Source organism: Thunnus maccoyii, chromosome 7 (assembly GCF_910596095.1).
Source record: "Thunnus maccoyii chromosome 7, fThuMac1.1, whole genome shotgun sequence".
NCBI lineage: Eukaryota > Metazoa > Chordata > Actinopteri > Scombriformes > Scombridae > Thunnus > Thunnus maccoyii.
The window spans coordinates 13,882,658-13,901,096 of NC_056539.1; the positions used below are offsets into that span (position 1 = coordinate 13,882,658).

The 18,439-nt window shown below is 39.8% G+C and overlaps 2 protein-coding genes across 3 annotated transcripts in view; one reads left to right on the top strand and one right to left on the bottom strand.

Moving 5' to 3' along the window:
- Positions 1-7,101, bottom strand: part of atf6 (activating transcription factor 6) — a 42,139-nt gene extending 35,038 nt beyond the window's left edge. Inside the window, exons 1-6 of the mRNA XM_042417183.1 lie at positions 6,892-7,101; positions 3,564-3,640; positions 2,986-3,064; positions 2,516-2,613; positions 1,465-1,588; positions 955-1,158 (exon numbers count right to left, since the gene is read on the bottom strand). Of these exons, the coding sequence (XP_042273117.1) occupies positions 955-1,158; positions 1,465-1,588; positions 2,516-2,613; positions 2,986-3,064; positions 3,564-3,640; positions 6,892-6,991 (682 nt within the window). The 5' untranslated portion in view covers positions 6,992-7,101. The remainder of the gene's footprint in view (positions 1-954; positions 1,159-1,464; positions 1,589-2,515; positions 2,614-2,985; positions 3,065-3,563; positions 3,641-6,891) is intronic.
- Positions 7,102-7,135: 34 nt separating this feature from the next.
- The window catches only part of rxrgb (retinoid X receptor, gamma b), a 35,105-nt gene continuing 23,801 nt past the window's right edge, over positions 7,136-18,439 (top strand). The window contains exon 1 of one of the 2 annotated variants that reach the window (XM_042417192.1): positions 7,136-7,243. In XM_042417192.1, the coding sequence (XP_042273126.1) occupies positions 7,231-7,243 (13 nt within the window). In that variant the 5' untranslated portion in view covers positions 7,136-7,230. Of the gene's footprint in view, positions 7,244-14,741; positions 14,965-18,439 lie in introns of those variants that run through there. The other variant, XM_042417189.1, reaches the window with a different exon arrangement.

Genomic DNA, 18,439 nt, shown 5'->3' on the forward strand with positions numbered 1-18,439 from the left:
ATGGAAATACATGACTGCCCATGTCTATGTCCGTGACTATAAAAGTGAACTAATCCGTTATCTCTATTTTTTTCTTCTATCTGCCTGATGCACAGGACTCACTCCTCAGCTGTGAATATTTAGGAGAGCATCTTAAACAAAAGAGGATCATAACGCAGAACAGGCTTGACTTGGACTTTCATCTGGGGTCCTAAGGTTGGATGTCTTGGCCGTAGTCATCTGCCATCTTGGCTATTACCAGGCAGAAATCAGAGCCAAGTTCAAATTCAAGTCGAGAGAGGTCAGATACTCCACCCACTTGGGTCCCAGGCAATGACATAAGTATTTAGATTGGCCTAGGTGGTGCTGATGTAACACACAGCGAGGACCAGATTGGTAAACCAAGAAGGCCAAACCACAAAACAACAGCAATAATGACTTTAATGCATGAAACACACAAACACACCACAGTCCATAAATAGTCTTAGGGGATTGTAAGTAGTCCATGTGGGTTGTAAAACAAACTTGCTTGATTGTATGTATGATAGCTTATTCCCATTGTTGGATTTTTCTCAACTGTAACCTTATTTTGGGAGTGTTTTGTTTATAAAAAGGAAACATTTAACATCTTAATGACAGATTTGCTTAGTGTTATTTGACCACCAGGCAGATTAGACTGAGACAGTGAGGACTGAAGATCACAATAAGCAAAAATAAGGTTAAAACGCCATCTGCTGGCTAAGACATAACTGGAACATTTCTACCTAATCAAGAAAGTAAATACAATTCATCTGAGAGATCAAACTTTACTAATATTATGTCCTCTCTAAATTTAAATGAATGTGAAACTACTTTCAGTAACGAACACCCCACTGAATGTGGTTTCTCATATGCAAAAATTTCCAACGAACTGGTCTGATGCAATACAGTGGGATGTGAGGCAATGTTTCAATGTGTTGCAGTGTGAGCTCTGACCTGGAGGGGGCGCTGGCTGGATGTTGATTGGAGCTTGTTTTACTACAGGCAGCACAGTGGTCTGCAGAGGCTGGATGATGATTGTCTTAGCCTGCAGGGGGGGAGCTGCGTGAGCCAAGGGCACAGCTGTTATCAACGGTTTGGGCTGGATGGAAACCTTTGGGCCGAACTGAATTGGCCTCTTGATCGGCTGCGCTGGTTTGGCTGGTGTGTGTGTCAGAGGACAGAGATGGAAGGAGTGAGATAAGAGAGAAGCATTTTAAAAGTTAAATACAAGGAAGGCTGATTCTGACAACAAATAGTGTCAACAAATAGTCCCCGGTCTTTTCTAATGAGAATACATTTCTCATCTTTGTTTTTTTTTTTTGTTTTGTTTTGTTTTTTAAATCACATCCAAATTTCTCCAAACCCAGAATGTGGTGCAAAATTTCCCGTTTTTTGGACAATGAGTACAAATATAGATGACAGCTGAATGAGCAGAATGTGTGGTGGTGGTGGAGGCAGTCTCACCTCGTGTGGTCTGGCTGGTCCTCTTTGGAGCTTTCTTAGCTGGGGGCACGATCTCAGAAAAACCACTAGACTCTGAGCAGACTGAAACAGGAGAGGGCTGCAACTGTGGAGACAGGGCCTCATCCTGGATGGGGAAGCAGAGAAGACTTAGGTTCAGTATCCAGCGGACACCTCTTTTTTAGACACCAGCAGAAAATACAAGTTTGGGGGAAACACTGGTTTCAAGCAACTGACTCTTAAAAATGTAAAAGTTCAAAGTTTTGTCTCGATTGCACAACAGCTTGTTATTGGCATCCAAACAGGCTACTAAAGAACACAATGACTAAGAGTAGCTTCAGAATCACTGGATTATGTTTGCCTGCAGCCGTATCCGTCATCAACAAACTTCAAAACAAAGTAGAGAACAATATCTGATTAAATGATTGTTGTCCTAGTTGGCAAAGGCGAAGCAGTCATATTTTCCAGAAGCCACTCACTTTTTTGTAACATAGAGTTTGTACTTTCTGTGTAGTGAGACATAACAAGAACAAACATGGATCACATGTCCTTGTCAATATTCAAAGACTCAAGTACACAAATGTGTCCTTGGACTCAGTCAGGGTGATTCAGTTAACAGACAAATCTGTGCAGTCAGTGTTGGGTCCAGACAAAGATGTAACCCATGTCCTTGTTTTGACACACTGTGAAAACATCTGCCTGCTAAATTATGCTAATGTGGCTGAAGTTGTCAGCACCTTTTTTTAACGAGGAGGCGGGGCACCATTCAGATGGACAGCAAATTATTAGCTTGACAAGGTGTTTAAGGCTTTTGTTAATAAGCGTCTCATGTGAGGGAGTGCACATATGTATACGGTTATGTGTGTGCTTCTATCCAAAAGCAAAGAGCAGCTGTCAATGTTTTGGACACCATCTGGATGAAGCTTTCATGTGTTCAAACTACACACATATGTAAATACACACGACCAATAACAAAAAAGGTAAAATTTGCATTGTAAATATAAGTCAAATGCTGAAAACAAAGAAGGACAAAGAGTTGACGGCAGTGACTTACTTGTAAGGAGTATGGGGACAGGGCTTCCACAGAGGCAGGAGAGGGGACAGAGCTCAGAGTGTGAGCAGGTGAGAGAGAGTCCACACTCACCTCACCATCTGGAGGCACAAGGACAAAGACACAGAAAAAACATGTCATATACAGTATGTAGAATGGGCTGATGTGATACTGAATATTTATGCACATGACCTCAAGACAAACGGGCTTTTCCTGTACTTCCTCAAGCCATATTGACCAAATAAACAAAGACAAGACATTCTGGTTTTATTCTGTCAACATTTTCCTCCTTTTAAAGAAAAATAGCAACCCTGGCAAACATTCTTACTAGTGGGTAACTTAAGGTAACACTGACTATTGCACAAAAGCACATGACTAGAGTTTTACCAGTGATAGCCTATGTTCAACAGATCGACGCCAGACTCTCACTTCCTCATTTCATTCTGCAAAATAAAACATCTGTGTCACAGTACCTGTGCAGGTGCTGCTTGTGTCCACTTCATTCCACGGAGGTATGTCAATATCAAAGTCCAGATCTGGACCCTCACTGGCCTGAGAAACAAAACACACACTTTTTAGTCAATGGACCTCATCAGGACGCAAATTGGTAACAAAAGTCAATGGCTAATTAACAGTATGAGCAACGAGTATATCATTATTTGTTTATGAGCCATGCAGTTCTGTCAAGTGTGGAAAACAAGCTGTTATGTCATGTGAGTGGGAAACTCCAAGTGTCCAAAAAGCAGTCAATAAAAACTCTTGTAAAAGTTCTGTTACAGCCTTTAATATGCCTGACACCAACACAATGTGCTGAACATGTATTGTGTGTGTGTGTGTGTGTGTGTGTGTGTGTGTGTATGTGTGGTGGGGTAGGGGGTTGTTACTATATCACGTGTCTTTACATAACATACAGCACTGCTTTGTTATCTTATGATGCATCTGCGTCTCTAGCTCTGCACTACGCAACTATCATTCTTTTCTGATTTCAGTTCCTGTGACTGTGTTCCAGTTGATAATTTACATTTGCATATTGAGAAGTTGAGAGACTCACATAGCCAACGTTCTCCAGGGCCTCTAGCAGCTCGTCTGCATCTCCCAGGTTGTCCAGCTCATCAAAAAGGCTAATGTCTGTGTAACGACAGGCATACAGTGCACAACAGTTTAACCAAGAAATTAATCATGATATTGGATGTTAATAAGAATAAATATTCAACAACTAAAAACTACTGAAACAAATATTTCAGTACATCTCCCTGCAGCAAGTGTACATTATGTTGTACTAGAAGGCTTTTAGTGAAATGTTCTTTTTGATTTAAACTAGCAAATGAAAACAGCATTATTATTTTAGTTTAACTAGATAGCTGTACAACTGTTGGCAGTTTAATGTGTACTTTTTTTAAGTTTCTGTCATAAAACAAAATACACATAACACACTCAACACAAATAACACAACTAGAGCTGCAACGATAAGTCGATTAATTGATTAGTCACCAACCATTAAATTAATCGCCAACTATATTGACAATGAATTAATCATTTGGAATCATTTTTTAAAAGGAACTTTTCTAAATTCTCTGATTCCACCTTTTCAAATGTGAATATTTTCTGGTTTCTTTAGTCTTTTATGATAGTAAAATTAATATTTTTGGGTTGTGGACTGTTGGTTGGGACAACACAAGACATTTGAAGATGTCACCATTTTCTGACATTTTATAGACCAAACAACTAGTCGATTAATCGAGAAAGTAAACAACAGATTCATCGATTATGAAAATGATTGTTAGTTGCAGCCCTAAACACAACCAAACCAAAAAACAAAATAAAGTAGCAAAATGGATAAAGTAAGTTAAGAAAACATTTTTATAGTGGTCTTTATCACTATTTTTATATAACAATAATAATAATAATAATAATAATAATAATAATAATAATAATAAACCATGTGTAAGATATACCAACCACACTTCTTCTGTCATGTTTAATACAATAAATGTTTACATAAGCATTCATTGGTTTTGAAGTTATTTGTTCAAAATTAAATACTGGTCCAAATTATGTTTCTCCACTCCAACACAAGTGGAGCAAACACAGATTAACAGCATCACTGATCAGTGCTCCATGTGTCGAGAGCATTTGTGGGTATTGTCTGTATAAGACAAGAGTAGCCTACTGTGTGTAGAACGGGTCATATCTCAAATATGGCGTTTAATTAGTCTCAAAACTCATACACGCATAAAAACCAGGCACATGCACATGATACCACACACAGAACAGCATCTGTGAAAACCATTCTCCCGAGAGAGGATTTCAGCTCTGTGAGCGCACAGAAGAGTATCTGTGAAAAGCATCCTTGCAAGGAAGCATTTCTGCTTCTGCTTTCCCACAAGCATGGGGCTGTGACGAGCACGAGCTCAACCCTCCCTACACACTTGTAACTGCTCAACACTCACTTCAAGTTGAATTCTGAGACTTTGGAGTCGGGAGAGTCGGGAAGTAAGAATGGACAGTCCGCTCCTTTGACTGGTCACTTAGAATACTGACCATGACCTTTGACTCACTGTTTGGTTTGATCACTGACACAGTTTAAGACAGGCAGTTGCCTGAAGAGAAATATAAATAATGATATTTAGCACCTGATTTTCCGTTTTTTAACCACTTACACTTATGAAAAAGTGTTAGACATCGTAGCAAAAGCCTTAACACTGTTTAAATCCACTTTCAGATTTGTGAAACCTAAAATTTTGCTTATGAAAACAGAAAAAAGGGCAATTTCACTGATATTTCTCCATCCAGACCACAATAGTCGTGCACATGCCTGGTGTTCATGTGTGGTTTTGTGACTAACTAAATGCCATAGATTTTTAAGATCTGATGCAAGCATGGTCTGAAATGTACATCATAGTTCTCATTTTTATGTGCGCGGGTTTAGAGACTAATTAAACTCCATACATAATCTTCAGATAGCGGTCGCACTTGATTTTCCAACACACTAATAAGATGTAATAAGCCATACTTTGTACCAAATTAGACAAAAACTATTAATATAATATGTTCTTTATTAGACAATAAACATATCCTAATTAGACACCATACAAAATATCCTCTAAGAAAGTCTAACAAGAGTCTAACAGTGGGATATAAAGATGCAATGTCCTGGCAGCTTCCATAGCCTAATGTTACTGGGGTCGAATTTCTGCAAACCTCTTAAGGATTGTTTTGTTTTGTTTTGTTTTTTATGACAGTTGAAAAATTAGAAAAATATGAATGGTATAATATAATTTGAGCTGATTTCCCATTTACTTTTCTCAAAATTGTACAGTAGAATAACTCCAGGGTTGTCCTGAACATGATTCGATTGAAAATTTCAGCAAACGTCTAAAAGAAAAAAAGTGACAAATCAAATAAAAGGAACTTATGAATGACATACTGTAACTTGAGCTGACTTTCCCTTTGATGAGTTTATTATGGAAACGGCTTTTATCATATTAGGAGTATTTCGTGACATCACATTCAACAAGACTGCACTGAACCATGATGTAACATAAGAAACAATTTCTGTAATGCGAATCTTTCGTCCTTTTTGGCCGCTCCAAGCACCGGTGCCGTAACAGCGTGAATAGACGCGCATCAAAATCCAAGCGGCGTCTGACTTGACCGGTTTTTTGCGAATGACGATCTATGATGACGACTCAATTAACCGCAGTCTCAAACTCGTCTAATTTCAGCCTGTGTTGTCTAATTAAGGTATCATAGGCCAAAGTTGGCAGCATTAAATATGGAGTCTAATTACAACCTAATTTTGTTGTAAGGGTAGATTGGCGTCTAACTGTTGCATATTTTGGATCTGATATGGCACTGTATTTTATTTCTAATTAGACTATGATCTTGTAAAATGGTGTCTAATAGTGTATTAAGATCTCCTTTTTGGTTTCTAATTAGAGTAAAATTTGGTATAACAACAGTGTCTAGGTAACATTATGGTATATTTTGGGTCTACTATGCGGTTTCTAAGTACAGCATAATGTAGGTGTATGGTGATTAACAAGGGTATAACTGTGTTTGTTTACTGTCTAATAAAGAACATATTATTTATAGTTTTTGTCTATTTTGATACAAAGTTACAGCTTATTACATCTTATTCGTGTACCGTTAATAACGTGCAACACAGACAGCTAGTGCTAACTCGCTGGCTAAATCGTAAAATACACAAGTACCATATCGACCTCAGACGTACGTACAATTCATTTTGAAACAGCAGACTTGTTAGAAGTTTTAATTTAAGGGAAAGTTTATTTGTTAGTTATTTATTAGTCGGTAGATATCTCTGCTTCCTTGAACGGTTCTTTCTAGAAACTGAGTGACGCTCAACTTTAACTTACCCCACTCTCCTCCCTGGTCGATGGAGATGATGCCTGTCTCACTGTCCATCACAGGGTAATGTTGATGATTTCCGAGGTCTAACGTTAAGTCGGATGACATCCTCTTTTGAATTCATTAGTAAATTGTCTCAGAGTAACAAGTCTTGTAGTTGTTTTGTAGGAAACGTCCTGTTTGACGCATACATAGATACACGTCTGACTTACCGTAAATCTACGGGTGTCACCGAGGGACAAATGTGCCAAACAGCGAGAAGAGGGGCAGCGCTGGAACTGCACTATTGAACTGGTGTTGCCTAACCAGGCCACAGGGCGGCAGGATGGTACTGCAGGCTCAGCGGCATGCTGAGAAAAGGTCAGTATGTACCATAAAGTTCACGTCTTGACACTGAGTCCCCTCATGACAGAACAGAGAGGAAGAGAAGTGACTCAAGAAGACTTATGGTTTCAAAATGAAATTTACGGGCTGACTTGAGGGCTAAGCCCCAGTGGTGGAAAGAAACTAAGTACATTTAATCAAGTACTGTACTTACTGTAAGTACAATTTTGAGGTACTTGTACTTGAGTATTTCCATTTGATGCTACTTTATACTTCCACTCCACTACATTTATTTGACAGCTTTAGTTACTTTTCAGATGAAGATTTGACACAATTGATAATATAACAAGCTTTTAAAATACAACACATCGTTAAAGATAAAACCAGTGGTTTCAAACCTTTTGGGCTTTTTACGTCACATTTCAGATGTATATGAGTTGTTAACAGCTCCACCAAATTGTGATTTTTCCCTCTAAACTTCTCACATGGTTTCATTTCAATAAACGTTCAAATGATCCAATATTTCACCAAAAATCAGAGATTAGAGAAAAAGTCTGAAAACTGAAAACAGATTTCTGTATCAAAGCTTTGTTTTTTCTTCTTGTCTCTCCCATTAATCATCTCACAACCCCTCAGATTTATCTGGTGACCCTTTAGGAGGGGCCTGACCCCTAAGTTGGGAACCACTGGACTAAACTAGCTAACTGTATATAAAGTAGTTCAAACTAGCTCCATCTGCAGCAGCTACAACAGTAACATGCTCATTATACACTAATGCTTCAGTATTAATAATCTAATGATGTCATATATAATAATATATCACTCAGAGGGACAGAATGAATACTTTCACTTTAATGCTTTAAGTACATTTTGCTGCTAAAACTTATGTACTTTTACTTAAGTAGGATTTTTCATGCAGGGCTTGTCATGGATTATTTTTACATTGCTGTATTGGTACTTTTACTTAAGTAAATGATCTGAATACTTCTTCCACCACTGCTAAGCCCACATGTAGGATTATAAGGCTGAGGGTGAGGAGTAATGTTGTCATACAAGTGCAGTGAAAGAAATCAGGGAACAATCATATTCCCAACACAAGTCAAACTATTTCCAAGGTCAACCATGAATTGTGATGCTCCACATGAATGAAACATCCTAAAAGTGCTATGGATGAAACCATAACAGCTCCAGCTCCATGACAACTTAGATGACAACCATGGTTGAAAAGCTCTGGAAAAAGCTAGTAAGTGGACCTTAAGTTGGTAATATTTTATATTCAAACTTATCTTTCAGACAAACACATCTTGTCCTTCACAAGGTGCACAGTACTGACACAATAGGCCTTCACTATACTACAGTCCTTTCTGTGAAACTCTACATTGGGGTTTCAATGTAGAGTTGTGGAGATTTCACCACTCATCTTCATCAGGGGCTTCATCAGGTTTGGAGTACCAGGCATTTAAACCTCTGTGGGTCATTCACACCCTCATGTCACATGAGTCATTAAGGCTTCATGGCGGTCATGTGGGAGTTGTTAGAGTCACATGAATCAAGGTGTGAATTTGTGTTAAACCACCTGGGAAGTGGTGTCAGGGTGGCAATTTAGGCATCTAATAGCCTAAATTATTTAGATGCCCTCTGAATATGATGTTGGTGGGCCGGCCAGTGTCTTTTTAAATCACACATAACTCCCACTGGTTCTTCCAATATGTTGGGAATTTGTGAACAGCTCAGCTTAATAAGTCAGTCTCACCATGGGCATACAAAGCCTTGATGGGTGACTAATTAATAAGTAAACTTCATGTTTCCAATGTAGTGAAAACTCAGTTTTTCCATTGGATAGACTGATTGATTTGGTAGTATTTTATGTTAGTCAGTCAGGTGAAGACAATTTGGTTGACTGCTGTCCTTTCAGTTCAACAGCAGCTAAGGCGCTGAAAGGACAGCTGGACCTGAGGACAGTGACAGTAGTGGTTGGAGTTGGTGTGGACTGGACGGACGGATGCTTCCGTAGGGCTTCTGTGCCGCTGACATGTCACTGCTGGTGAGAATTGTACTTTAGTGTCACGACAGAGAGTGCAAGCATCTTTGAACCCCTTTAAATCTGTATAGAGCCTGTTAGCAGACAAAGTCTCTGTGAAATAGAACTGAAGTTGACAATCATTACCTGAGTTCTATGAGTACAAAAGGAGAAAAAAGAAAGACAGAGGATATCATAGACACACAAAAAAAACAGTTGTATGATGTCTTCTGTGGCTCTATAGGAGCTTTGTCAAGTCTGAGAAATTTACTTAAGTGACAAAGCTTGCATGATAAACTAGGTGTGTGTTGTCTGAAAAACATGGGCATTTAGCAGGCTATGTAGACAGCCCAATGAATGACGCTATAGAGTTGTATTATGGGAAGTGTAGTGTCCATGGTTTTTGGATTTAAAAGTCAGGATATCTTGGCCTCTGGTACATCAATTTTGAAAATGCATTAAAATCTGTCTCTCAAAGGTCCCCCAACTTCAAGTGTAACACTAAATTGCTGAAGAGACCTTTTACATACAGACAATCGCATGTGACAATCATCAAAACTGACCTTTTTTTTTTGTCTTGTATGATGTTTAGTGACCCTGTCTTTATTTGTGTAATTAGTGCGTGAATCATCTGTATGCAAATGTCAGTGCGCCTATAATTTGATTTAGTCCTATGAGTGCCTGTCCTCATACAACAAAATGGTTTTGAACAACTATGACTCAAAGTCACATGTATAGCTCCTGCATGTTGTGTATACACTGTACACAAGGAAAACACAGCAATGATAAATATTACACAGTTGGACAAAAGCTGTTTAGCTCCATGTTGCATGCATCCGGCAAGCAGCTTTAGTCCCTGATCTTGTCAGATAAACATGTATGTTGCCTCCGTAACGGAAAAGGTCGGGTCTTACGAGGTATATACTTAGACTATGCGATTCTTAAATGGTAAAGGCACAGTTGGAGGTGACATTGTGCGCTAAAAATCAGTAGCAGGTGTACTCTGGGCCTAATCCTTCGTGGGCATTTCAGGTCGTAGTGAGATTAACCTGGGGTGGTCTGGTTTTATTCCCTGCAGGATTGGTTCAGCTGCATTCTGAAAGAGCAAGCCCCCAGTCTGTCTCAACTTATTACAGCAAGGCAAAGACTAACACAGTGGTCAACCATCTGCCAGAAGTCTGCAGTCCACCTATAATATAAAACCCAATCAACTAATGTGAGCAATGTTATTTCATGAATCACTGCTAAGTCCAGTTTATTGTTTATGTTCAGAAAGACTCTTAATTGCCAAAGTGACGGCGGCCTATGCAGCTTCTTACCGTATCTTAAAGTGTAAAACATTCTTCACAGATATGAACCATGTATTTGCCTATATCGTGTGTCTTCATGGTAATGTGGACTTGTCTGATTGGAGTGGTGTGGTAATGGCATAGATGATGCCTTAGTCTGTAGGCTCATCATATTGATTGTGTGTAAAGCCCCACTGACTCAGACACGGACAGCAGATTAACAGGTTGACCTGATATGTTGACAGCACGGTTTTACAGAACATTTGTGTAAAATGGATTATGAGCTTTGGTCACATTGCCTCTGCTGTTGGAGCTGCTACAATATGTCTCCTCTTTTGTCTAAAGCATGACATCCGTTTTCATGCTTTGTTATTTTCAAAATATCAGAGCATTTAAGAAATATAACAATTTCTCATCAGTCAAGAATACCAACCATGGTATTAGTAATTAGATTTCCTCTCACTTTAGAATCAAAATATTTGAGTTATGAGACATAATTGATATAATAGCATGGCAATGAGAAATTATAATTTTGCAATACTTTTAAATTAATACTTATGATTACGATGTTACAGTATTTTTGGATGACTACTGGAGGTTTCAAGTTGTATTTACACACAAACCTGAACAATGATGTGCACATTATGACAGAGAGAGATATCCATTGTTAATTTTAGTGAGTTAAAGCAGTCAAAAAATTTAAAATAATTTATTTTGTTTTAATTTTATTTTTCACAGGAACAATGCACATTGATCAACATCACTGTAAATGTGCCAGTGTTAGCCAAAAGGCTAATCTTTAATTAATTTTGTCCCTTGACCAGATGTTAAATTAGCCATTAAAACAACAATAAAACAAACATCATAACGAGAGAAAGCAGGCAAAACATGATGCAGCAACAGAGGATAAAAAACTAAAAGGCAAACATTCATATGTACAAAACAAGCAATTAATACAAGACAGAAACCTGTTAAGCAGACAATCATGATGTTACAATAAGCAAAATACCAGACAATATCTACTTTCATATAACAATATTATACTATATTTCCAAGCTCCACATACCCACAAATTGTTTGTTCATTGATCAGCCATCAGATCACTTAGAACAAAACAAGATCATCCAATCTGAACCCAACTTTCACATTTTAAACAGAGTTTAGGTGGCTTTATAATGCTCCCTGCCTTTTGTTATCTGTAGTCCTGATGGCTAAAGATGATAAAACCTTACTTGCACATTAGAGAGTAAAGATGAAATGAGATACACAGCACACACTTGTTCACTGGAATCCAATAACATACAAATCTGCTTTTGCTCACAAATCCTGCCACTACGATCTGACAATTAGACTGATGTCTGTATGGCTGCTGCAAAATCAACAAGTTAAGTTTGGAGCTAGTTTGCGGGATATTGAGCAGTCTCCTCCTATACAGTAACTAAAACTTTTTCAACTATAATTTAAAAATTTCAACAAAACTTACAATTAGGAATCATATAGTCACTAAATCGTGCATCATAGTAATTACCATTTCTGTGATTTTGATTTTATTTCTGAGACAATAATTTTGCCTCCAAGCTTCAGTACTTGTAAGAGTAAGAGTTTTCTTGTAAGAGTTTTTTTTATCCTCCGTGGGTTATCTTGTTAAATGTAGCCTATTGTAAGGTGCAAATATGTACATAAAATGAATATCTCACACTGTCACACACAATTTCAAAAGACAAAATTCCCATAATGGTGATAATGTAAAACTAATTAGGAAAAGAGGAGGGGAAATAAAAAGTTAATAATGTTATTTATCACACAGGACTTGAAATTAGTCTTTACCACCAAACAAATTGATGTAAATATGCAGAGGCCTGTCAGTGTGTCAGTTTAAGACACTTTGGTGGATTGACAGCCTGTTTTCAAAAAGGCGTTCTATATCTATCTATATCTTTCGTTTCTTTGTTTCTTTTGCTGCTAATTTCTGAAAGAGTTGCTGTAAATGTCAATATTCTTTGCAATTATGTACTTGTGTTTTTAAGAAATACTTGAAATAGCTGACATGCGTTGAGCACTTTTCCACCCATGTGGCCGTGCAAGGCAGTGAAAAGGAGCGAGAGAGTTGGAGGACAAGCTTCTTCTGAGCAAAGAGAAACCCCTTTGCGAAAAGGGAGTTCGAGCTACATTTCATCTTTTGTGTCCCAGATTGATGACCTATGAGATGGATGATGTTCTGTAGTGCCGTGTGGCATTGTCTTATCCTGGCTGACACAAAGAGAGAGAACACTTATCATCTCGGGCTTATGTATAGAGCAAGGGGGGCAGGGGTTGTCAGAATAGTGAAGAGGGTCCAGGAAGGTGGGGGGTGGTGGGGTCCCCTCTGATAAAGCGTGATGGAGATGAGCTAATGACAGCAGAGGCAGATGGAAAGAGCCATCTCCCATGACGACGCAGCCAGAACCTCCATCCTGAAGCCAGAAGAGGACAGATACAGAAAGGGAAGGAGGGAAATAGAGGAAAGGGGCCAAAAAGAGAAGAAGAGGGGGGGGGGGAGCTTTGATGTGTGTGCATGTGTCATGTGTTTCAATCCACGCATTACTGAGTGTGTGTGCTCTTTGTATGAATGCATGTGAGGTGCTGTTTTAAGGTGACGCAAAGCAGGCAGTTTGTTGCTCAGGTTTGTGTCGGCCTTTTAGCAGCTCTGAGACTTGCTAGCAGGTGGCCCAGGTTTGTGGAGCTCGGTTTAGGATTAGGCTTTAGGACATTGTTTGGTGGGAATGGTGCTGTGAATACAAAGGGATTAGTGCAAAGGGTTGCTTCATTGACTGTGAGTTTGCGTGTGTTGGGGAGGGGGGGAGTAGGAGTCTGAAGTTGATGGATGGATTGGATAGCCACCAAAATAATTAGACAGAGGAAACTAAGTATTAGCCCGGATGAAAACAAAATATAGGCCTGTACAAATACTATAATGGGCGAGAGTGTTGCTGGAGTTAGAATAAGTACAAAATCATAGTGCAGTTTTCGGATAGAGATATTTTGTGACTTTATTTTTCTAAAGCATCCCAAAGAATAAATTAAGTTCTAATTTGGGGATTTTAAAATGTCAACATTCATGAAAACAGGACAAATACACGTTTTTCCAAGTTCCCACGTTCCCCTTCTAATAGAGAGAGAGAAAAAGCCCTACCAAAATCATCTCAATGCCTTGAACCATGTGCCACCATTAGGGACACACAAAGAAAGATCTGACAAATGACCATTGTAATGTCCCTCTTTGACTTTAATGAATTTATACGTTATCTGGCCCTAATGGAGGCTGCGGCGGAGGGGCTGGCGCAAGGCCATAACAAATGAAAAGCTCTGATTAGTGTAGAATGAGCCCAGAAAAAAAATGCCATTCATCTTGGTTAGCATCCTCCTGTGCTCTTTTATGGCTCGCTGTTACAGGGACGGTGGAGCCGGGGGTGCTTGTCCCATTAGCGGGGCAGCCCAGTGGTCAGCGGCCCGGCGTTGACGGAGCGTCTGCCCGCTCCGCAGTTCAAGTCTGTGAATGCCTCAGTGCGGCTTGACTCCTGAATAACCTTCTGAGGTACCGGGAGCTTCACCCCTACATGACCCCGCACTCTGAAGAGGGGTGTGGGGGGACCCCGGGGGGTACCCAGACCCGGACTCACTCTAGCAATAGGTAAACAGTGGAGAGATTCGCTCAGAGAAAGACGACAGGAGAGCAAAAACAGTCTTATTTTGAAATTTTAGAAACAATAATGTAGCCTATTAGGCTGTTGGGAGCGCCTAATTTGATATGCAAATTGGAGTTTTTAATACAGAATAAAATGGGGAAGTTGGGAGCTTAAAGGAGGAATTTGCACATTAAACTGTAAGAGAGTTAAAATAAATGTAAATGTTCTGGTTCAAGACTGCATTAAAAGTAGGTCATTACAATAAACTGTTTAGGTTTAGAAGCATTAATGCGCAGAAATAATCAGAACAGAAAATGTTGGTCTTTATTGTTTTATTCTATCATGCTTCATGCGTCACTAATAAACATTTCCTTATTAGACTTATTGGCTACAGTGTGTTCTTAATGAGGGAGATTTTTCAGATTATGTTGCCTAGAAAACGACTGGCGAAAAAAAAAGACGGTTGTTTTTTTAAAGGCATCGCCACCTTTCTTCTGTCTGTCGTGATTCCGGAAAGTAACGTTTTACACTGATAATATTGCAACACAGTGTCACTGCAGGAGAGATGTTTCGTCATGATCGTGTTGGAGCTTGATATCGACCACTGTTGTCATTGGGAGAAGCCCTGTTTTGCCGCCCCCCCCTCGCTGGGCCCCCGTGTAGAGCCGCCTTGCAGAGTTCAGTCGGGCTGGAATGTGCTGGGATGCGGAGCAGCACCGACTGTAGGAAATCAACGCCACAACTCGCACAGTATGGACAGTAATGATCCGTATTTACACCTAAGTAAGTACGCCTCAACATTATATTTAGAGCGCAGACCGCCTGTTGTGTTGCTTTTGACTCAGAGGAGAGTGCGTTTGTTTCATGGCGTCTTCTCTCCAGTCTGCGAGCTGTGCGCGAAAGCGACCGCGGACTTTAACCACCGACTCCCGTCTGTGAATGCGGTTGTTAGACTACTCTCTTTGTTAATAATCGTTATGCAACTGTGCCAATTGAAACGAGAGCTGCGACCAATGCAAAAGTCAGGTGATCGCGGTTGTGCCGGTCAGGCAAGGTCAGAGGTTGGCACTTTAATTGCGCTTATGTAATTTATGGCGCTTGTCGCGCGTCTCTTGCTAAACTGTTTGAGACAGAAACTGAATTTATTGGTCTGAGATGGTCGTCAGATCCAGAGAGAAATGCACGAAACAGCCCAGAGGAATGGCGGATTTCTACTGATAAACAAACTTACTTCGTGGTAAACAAGCAGGAGCATAGATTGACTGACGCGCCCTGGTCAGCGCTGTGGCTATATTCAGCTGAATGACAGCATGATGTGATTTTGCTAAGTAAAGCTGAACTCCGGTCTGACTCGGTGACTTTGCCCTTGAACCAGCTGATGACTTTTCCCTCTATTATCAGGACTGTTTTTTTTTGACAGCCTAAAATCCACAGACAGTACAAACGCCACTGATCCCACTATGGAGTTTGCAACATGTGGATTACATAGGTTATCCTACTTACACTATACCTAATAAGTGTTAGTCCTGTGTTTTTGTATGCTGAACCTTTTAGATTAGACTGTGTGGACACAGAGTCTGGAGCTTTTGAGCCTCATTGAGTCACACACTATATGCATCATTTATCATGTGATGTTTTTTTTTCCTTCCCCTGAAAGATACACTCATTGTCAAACCACTGCAGTAGAAATGTAGCATGTGCTTCTAAACCACTGTGGGGGGAAATGACAGATAATAGTGTGGCATTACAAGGAAACAAATAAAACCGGTCTTTGAAGACTAAATTGTGCAGTCCCCTTTATGTTATCACAGATATCTCGGCACCATTTGGAGGGGCTGAAAATTGTTTCCATAATGAATGTGGCTCCCAGGGGAATGAGAGAGACATCTGGATGGGAGAGCATGTAGAGGGAAGCCAGGAGTGTACAGAAGTAACAGAGCATTCCCCTTGGGCGATAGAGTCTTTCTTGTCTGTCTTTAAAGAGTTGCTTACTCTGATCAGCTTGTAGTTGCATCCCAAGATATATGCAGATTAGCACAGCATTAGGCTGGTGTGCTGGTGTGCTGTTATTGATCTTTTATTAAGTAATATGTGTCAGTTATGCAGTCCACTGCTAATACCAAGGTTTCTTTCTGCTTACAGCCAACTAAAGCAGTCTGGAAAACATTGTGAAATGTACATGTTTGTCTTGCGCACATCATTTAGTAACACTGTAACTTTCGGTTGTAATTTACATAGTGTGATTTATTCTTGTTTTGCTGCACCATTATGGTCTTACAGTAACGTTGTTGCAGAAGCTTTCCAACACCACAAGGCCAAGGGTCTGATTTAAACATTGATTTTTTATTTTTTTTTCATTTTTGGCATGAAAATGGTAAAGTAAAGTAAATATCAGATATCTGTAACACAAACCAGTATCAACTGAACCGTAGATGAGGACATTTCTTATCTTTTAGTGTATTTATGTTGTGAAAGTTGGTAGTGAAGCCATTGAGTTTTTTTCTCAGTGAAGGCCACATCCTCTGAAACATCTCTCCCAGGAAGAACTGTTCTTGTTTTATCCATGTGTTGGCTCACAACTACAATCAACAGTGTATTTTCGCATCAACAGCCCGCACACAAAAACATGTATGGTCATAAATGTATGACATACTTCTTGAATGGGAGATGATTACTTGAAAATTAACACACTCCCTTTGGAATCTGTCAGCAGTGTGCCGCCAAGGCGAAGCAGCGTGAAGTCAAAAACAGTCTGGTGATTATGCGCCGGATTGTTTCGTGATCCACTCAACTTTTTTCCCAGACATGTTATGTTTCAGCAGGTTTGATGCAAGCCCGCCGGCCCCGGGCTTTAAGTAGAGTCAGCATTTTTCTCTCTCTCAGCACTTCAGCATTTTTTAAATTTTCCGTCAGTGGAAGTGATTCTAGACACACTGACGAGCACCCACTCGCTGCTTTTGACGCTGAGAACTTATTTAGCTCTCAGATCAGGGAAGTCATGGCAGAGATGGAGAGTGAAGGGGAGCAAAATAAAGGGGAAGTGGAGGGGGCGGTGGAGAAAGAGGTCACCCTAGTTGATGTGAACTCTCGTCACTTGCCAGGGGTCAATGATTCACCTCCCGGTACACACGTACACACACACACAGGGGCACACTCACACACACACAGACACTTCCCAATTGCAAATATGCAGTCTTCCTATGTAATGCAGTGCTTATTGTACAGAAAAATGTGACCATGATATCATGTGACTTAAAGAATGTGGGTGGTACTATTTGACTGTGAAGTCTCGGCCGTATTAAAACCTGCTTTCTAGCTGCCGATCCCTGCACAGAGGATTCCCCACCCACTCCTGCAGAGTTAAATAAACCACACAGATAGAGGAGGTGTGGCTCTCTGCAGGTATTTGCTCAAGGATTCTATAGCTTGAGACCAGCCATGCTTCAATGCCAACACATGCATTAGCACACAATACATACAATAGGTGTATTCCTGGGCCACTTTTGATTGAGTGTGTGTATTTCTGTGTCAGTGTAAAAGAGTGCTTGACTGTGTGCGAGTGGGTACGTGTGCTAATTGTGAGAACAGGATGAGGGAAAAGAAGGGGCGTAAGGAGGCCACTCTCTGGGCTAATTGCCAGTAATTAGTCATTAGTGAAGAAGGTCAAAGCCTTGATTTAATTCCAGCTTTAATCAAGCAGAGAACCTTGAAAGGCCCCCGCAGGCTGCAACAGTGTTTGGTTATGAGATGTATATAGCTATTTCTTTGCTAATTATGCAATGAAAACATACATGTCACACATGGGCGCACATCAACTCTCGTTTTCCACACTCTGAACATTTACTTATGTATGACAGGTCCCTCTGGTCTTAACCATGTATCAATCTCAGTGTTTGCTTTGAATTAATTCAGCTATTATAAGGCGTAACAGCAAATTATATGACTAAATTCCCATCTCTTCGTAATGATGCATCTCCTCACAAACAGAGTAAATGCTACCTTTTGCACCAGTGTATGCATTGAGCCATAACTGTTAATGTGCCTGCAAAAAAAAGTTATTTCCAGTCATCATTGCTACAAACCTTTAAGGGGAGACATTCATTGTTGCCCATTAAAAATATAAGTGTTAAAAAGTGTCCTGTAATACACTCAGATGAAATGATTAGTTAATTTATCCGTTGCTGATTAATTTTCTAATCAGCAACGATTGGGATAATAGATTTATCATTTTTCAAGCAAAAACACCAAATATTTGATG